Source organism: Amblyomma maculatum, chromosome 4, assembly GCF_055883805.1.
Source record: "Amblyomma maculatum isolate TAMU_Amacu chromosome 4, ASM5588380v1, whole genome shotgun sequence".
Classification (NCBI taxonomy): Eukaryota; Metazoa; Arthropoda; class Arachnida; order Ixodida; family Ixodidae; genus Amblyomma; species Amblyomma maculatum.
In genome coordinates this window covers 185,808,390-185,813,881 of record NC_139347.1, presented here as the reverse complement: position 1 = coordinate 185,813,881, position 5,492 = coordinate 185,808,390, and the positions used below count along the sequence as shown (strand labels likewise).

The 5,492-nt window shown below is 54.4% G+C and overlaps 1 protein-coding gene across 1 annotated transcript; it reads left to right on the top strand.

Annotated features, from left to right (window-relative positions):
- The first annotated feature begins 3,182 nt into the window (after positions 1-3,182).
- Positions 3,183-4,538, top strand: LOC146193832 (uncharacterized). Its single transcript, XM_084600617.1, has one exon. The coding sequence runs from the start codon at positions 3,183-3,185 to the stop codon at positions 4,536-4,538; it is 1,356 nt and encodes a 451-aa protein (XP_084456743.1).
- The last annotated feature ends 954 nt before the right edge of the window (positions 4,539-5,492 follow it).

Genomic DNA, 5,492 nt, shown 5'->3' with positions numbered 1-5,492 from the left:
GAAGCGTAACAGATACGGCTCCCTTCCTTTACCACAAGCGAATTTATATTTGCTGTGCGCTGCAGCTCGTAAAAACAGAGAAACAAGAGCGTTAAACAACATGTTTTAGGCTTAAGGCATCATGAGACAAGAACCTCAGTACTGTTGCACTCCCTCAACTACTACACACCATAAACAAAGTGTGGCTGGATGGTGTCGTACCCGAGAGCTGGAAAACCGCTGTCGGGACCCGTACTACCAAACTTGGAAAGCCTCCAACAGGCCTCACCAACTTACGACCAATTTCTTTAACATCAACGCTGTGAAAGCTTTCAGAGAAAATGCTAGCCACGCGACTTTCTTGGTGTCTTGAACAGCACGGTTTTTATGACCCTGCTGAAATTGGATTTCGTTCATACAAACGTACAGAGGTCGGGTTGGCGGCTTGGCATCAGCAGTTGTATCATCTACCCGCAGCCGTAATGTACGTACAATATTAGCAATGGACGTTGAAAAGGCATATGGCAACATCAGTCATGCTGCAATCCTGAATGCCATTAACATGCTTAATCTCCGTCCGAGAGCACGCAGTTTTGTTGCATCATTTTTGGACGGAAGAAAATATGCAATATGCCTCAGTGGTGGTGACACAGTTGGTTCATTCGTTTCACTACGTAGCGTGTCCCAGGAATCAGTATTGTCTCTGATTTTGTTCAATATTACTTTCATCCCATTGGCATGGCGCTTAAATGATATCACTGAAATCAGGTTTTTGCAATACGCAGATGATATCACGGTATGGAGCACTCACTTAATATGCTCACTCAAGAGGCCACCCTTCAATTAGCACTAGACATAGCCTCTGATTACACATCCTCCATTGGCCTTCAACAGGGACTCCGGAACCTCTTTTTGAGTGAGGGGGAGGGGGGGCGAATTTTGTCAGGTCCTAATTGTTGTTATTCATAGAATTTTGATTTTATTCTTCCTTTTTTGTGTTTTATAATTTATCGAAAATTTTAAATATAATTTAGCCACAAATTTACACATCCTAAATTTATATTTAGATAATTTAACCGCAAATGTACACATCCTAATTTTATTTTTAGGCAATATGAAAGCATGTTTTACCCCTAAAGAAGAACGAGGCCTTGAATAGTTCCCAAATATGCCCTTGTAAAGCCCTATCCCACTTCACGCTTCCAAAATACTCATTGCTATACTCAGTCAATATTACCAACATGATGCAAGTTCAAGCAATCGAAAAATTGATTTGAGAGTTTTATAGCTCATATACTAAAAGAACGGATATACAAATATACAAATAGAAAACTGTAGAGAGCCAACAAAAGCTCGTTTCAGAGTCCTCGCTTGTGAGGGTGGTCCATCCCGAACTAATATGGGAGTAATTACTCAGTGACGTTCACCCATGCGCAGCCATACGGCTATAAAGGAAAGCTAAACAGCTTTCTCAGAAACTTCGTAATTCTAGAAATATTTGACCAACACCATTCCCACTTCGAGTTACAGATCAATTCGCTCTCGCCCTACCATCTGATCTGCTAGCCGTCCTGGTTAGCTCAGTCGGTAGAGCGACTGGCCTGGAAAGGCGGTGGTGCCGGGTTCGATCCCCGGACTAGGACGAATTCTTCTTTAACTACGAAGTTTCTGAGAAAACTGTTTAGCTTTGCTTTGTAGCCGTATGGTTGCGCTTGGGGGGACGTCACTAATTACTCCCTTATTGGAGTAGAAATCTACTCCACCTTGGGGGATTCCCCTAAATATTTGACCTCCATCTCGAACTGCATCAAGTGGTGGTTCATGATCAAGTGAGCTGTTACTTCGACCATGTGCAAAGGTTAGAAACGGTGTCGAGGTCATACAGCAATGACGAAGCTGACTGACGTGTTTACGTCCCAAATTGCGTAATTATACTGCAACTGCGCTGTGGCCACGTAAAATGGCTGCTTTACCTTTCTTCTTTATAAGGATGCAGGCCTGCTCTAGGTGTCCACGCCGGTAGCAATTAACTGTTGCACGTAACTTCTTGAAACCGGCATGTCTGTATTTTGTTTGTCGCAGTTAGCGCCAACAGCGGCAAAGTTTTGTAAGATTTTCCAAACTTGCCTTCGTGCTGTGACTCTGGTTGTGCGAACGGCTTGTCTGGTGCACTGTCTCGATGGCTCGCCAACATGCTTTCTAGAACGCGTGTCCTGTCCAGCGGACCGGCGCAGGCTTTGTCACGAAGCATGCACTCAAATGTGAACATTGTCGGGTTAAAGGCCCACTGTCCACCCTCCGGTCGAAAATATTTTCTTCCCCGGTGACCGTGAGACTTCGCCCCCAGAACGCAAGGCCGCAAAAAGTTTTTGAAAAGAGTAGCTAATAACGCAGTTACAGCCACCCCAATCACCCGATTCTCTCGTGTTTCTCTCCTTCCGTTCCCTCGCAAACGTTTTTCACTCTCCTACCCGGTCGTCTAGCCTCCGCAAGACAAATTCCCCTTCCTTCCACCTCCAGGCCACGTCCTCATCTCCGGGATGCGGTTCCGTGTCCGCCCCCTCATGGCCCGCCCCTTGCAGCGTCCCCTGTGTGGAGGGTACAACCACACCAGGTCTGCTTGCACCCGACCACCACGCTGCACCACCTGCAGTGGGCCCCACCTCAGGAAGGAGTGCACGGCCCCCGCTCCGAGGTGCATCCACTGCAGTGGACGTCACAAGGCCTCGGACCCGTCCTGTCCACGCTGGGAACAACAAAGTAAGTTGACCACCACACAGCGCAGGAACCCCAACCCAGAGGCAAGGCGGACCATCCTCGCCGAGCTGCGCTCGCAGCAGCCGAGCCAACGCCCCACTGGAGCCACAGCTCCCCACGGGGGAAAGGTAACTACGCAGGGGTCCTCAAGACCAGACCTCGCCCTGCAGCCCAAGGCCCTGCCAACCCGCCTGCCACGGTGGGTGAGGTGCAACCAGGCGTGACCGCTGCCATCCGACTGGCGGTCCAAACCCTCCTCTCCCAGCTTCCCCCCAACTCCAGGGCACGTAATCTCTACGAGGCAGCTCTCCTTGCAGAGAGCCCTTCAATCCTTAATCATGGCGAGCCGTAGAGGAACCGCACAGTGGCCACGCGTCCTCCAGTAGAATGTGAATTCCCTATGCGCTCGCCACGCTGACCTACGAGACATGATTTTGCAGGGAACCATGAACGTTGACGTCCTGGCGCTTCAGGAGACCAGGATACCTGTAGAATCTGCTCGCCTTCCGGGCTACACTGGCTACTCTGGCCTGTCCTGCTGTGCCCTCGATTCATGTGAAGATGCCCCCTGCCTGGACCCGTCCCATCCTCAGGACCGACCCCGCACCGCCATCTATGTGCGTAACACCATCCCGCACACGGTGCTAGATGTCGCTGCCAAGGACCTGGGTCACCTTGAGATTTGTGCCATCCGTGTCCGTCTGGGCAACACAGACACCTCGGCGGCCTCGGTCTACGTCCCCCAGGGCGTCCCATGGGATCCTTCCTGCTTCACGGCCCTGCATTGCCGCCTAGGTAACGATGCCGTAATCTGTGGCGATTTCAACTCTCCCCACAGGGCCTTGGGCAGCCAGACATCCTCAGCCAGCGGCAGGAAGCTGCTGGATTCCATTTCAGTCGCTGGCATGCGGTTCCTGAGGCCCACGGCCCCAACTTTCATCGGGCCTCGCTGCTCGTCCATCCTCGACCTGGCCCTGCTGACGGAGGCCTGCTTCTACACCTGGGAGCGAGCGGCAGACTCTCTGGGCTCTGACCACTTCCCCATCTACCTGACACCTACCAAGCAGCGTCGACAACGAGACAGGGTGTATCGGGTAACGAGGTGGTCTCAGTTCAGGGAGCTGACCAAGGGTATCCCGCACGCAGGCGACTTCCTGACCCTCTTGGGAGAATGTGCCCAGTGTGCCACCGTGACTGGCCATGTCCCCAGACTGACCCCTGTGCCTGACCTCCGGCTACTGGGTCTTCGAGCAGCTAGGCGTAGGGCGGAACGCACATCCAAGCGGACGGAGCTCCCCAAGGACTGGTCCAAATGGAGGAAGGTCGACGCCTGCTGCCGCCGACAAGCCAACCGACGAGGTCGAGAAGGCTGGGCCAGCGTCTGCCACAAGCTTCAAACCGCTCGACAGTCAGCGACAGCATGGCGTCTCTTCCGATCTCTCCTGCAGGTGACCGTCAACCGCCATCCTGACCTGGGCGCCGCCATCGCCAGAGGGGTGCCCTACCAGGTGTTAGCCGAGGAGCTGGCAGACCACCTGTCCGAGGCCGCCCGCCCCGCCCTCGGCCCTCTACCAAGCCCTCCGCTACGTGAGCCTCAGACTCGCACCTCACTTCCTTCCGCAGCAACCTCCATGGTCGCTGCTCAGTGCTCGGATCCCATCACCACCCACGAGCTTCTTCGGGCCCTCAACCGGTCCAAGAAAAAGACGGCTCCAGGTGTAGATGGGAGCAACCTCCAAATGCTGCGCAACCTAGACACCCCAGAAAAGGCCCGCCTCCTGCAGGTGTTCAACGGGATCTAGGAAAGCGGCATCCTTCCCGAGAGCTGGACTATGGCCATCGTGGTCCCCATCCTCAAAGGGAAGAAGCCCCCCCAGCAGCTCTCGTCCTACCGCCCCGTGTCCCTGACATCCGCAGCCTGCAAGGCCATGGAGTCCGTGTCCTGGAGCGCCTCTCTTGGATTGCACGGGTGAAAAACTTTCTCCCTGAAAGCCAGTCCGGGTTCCGGAGACACAGGTGCACAGCGGACTCCATCGCGGACGTGGTGTCCACCCTGGAAGAGGCACAGTACATGGGCGACGTCGCCTTTCTCGCCCTTCTGGACGAGTCTGCTTTCGACCATCTACCACACCAGGCCATCCAACAGGCTCTGGATGACCTGGGAGTCACAGGTAACCTGCGGCGTTTCATAACAGCCTTTCTTTCCAATCGTACCCTGCAGGTCCGGGTTGGACAGGCCCTGAGCTCGCCTCGCCCCATCAACACCGGAGTGCCCCAGGGGTCTGTTCTCAGCCCATTCTTGTTCAATCTGGTCCTGGCCGGTCTCCCGAGCGCCATCAAACAGGTTCGGGACCACGGAGTGCTGACCTCGATCTATGCTGACGACGTGGCGCTCTGGGTCCGGGCCCCAAGGAGCAGGATGATCTCTGCTAGGAAAGCCATGCAACGAGCCCTCGACTCCGTGCAGCAGTTCCTACTCGGCAGGGGGCTCAAGCTCTCTGCTGCAAAGTCGGAGGCCCTCATGGTGCACCCTTCGGGAGCACGAGCGGCAGCCCATGCAACCACCCTGATGATCGACGGCACCAGCCTGCCCTGGAGACGCCAGGTCAAGTACCTGGGGCTGGTGATCGATCACCGCCTCACATGGATCCCTGCAGACAAGGCCTACCTGGGTCGCCTGAACCGGGTTGGCCGAGCAGCCCAACGTCTTCTTGCAGGAGGCAATGGCTGTTCAACATCATGGGCAATCCGGCTGT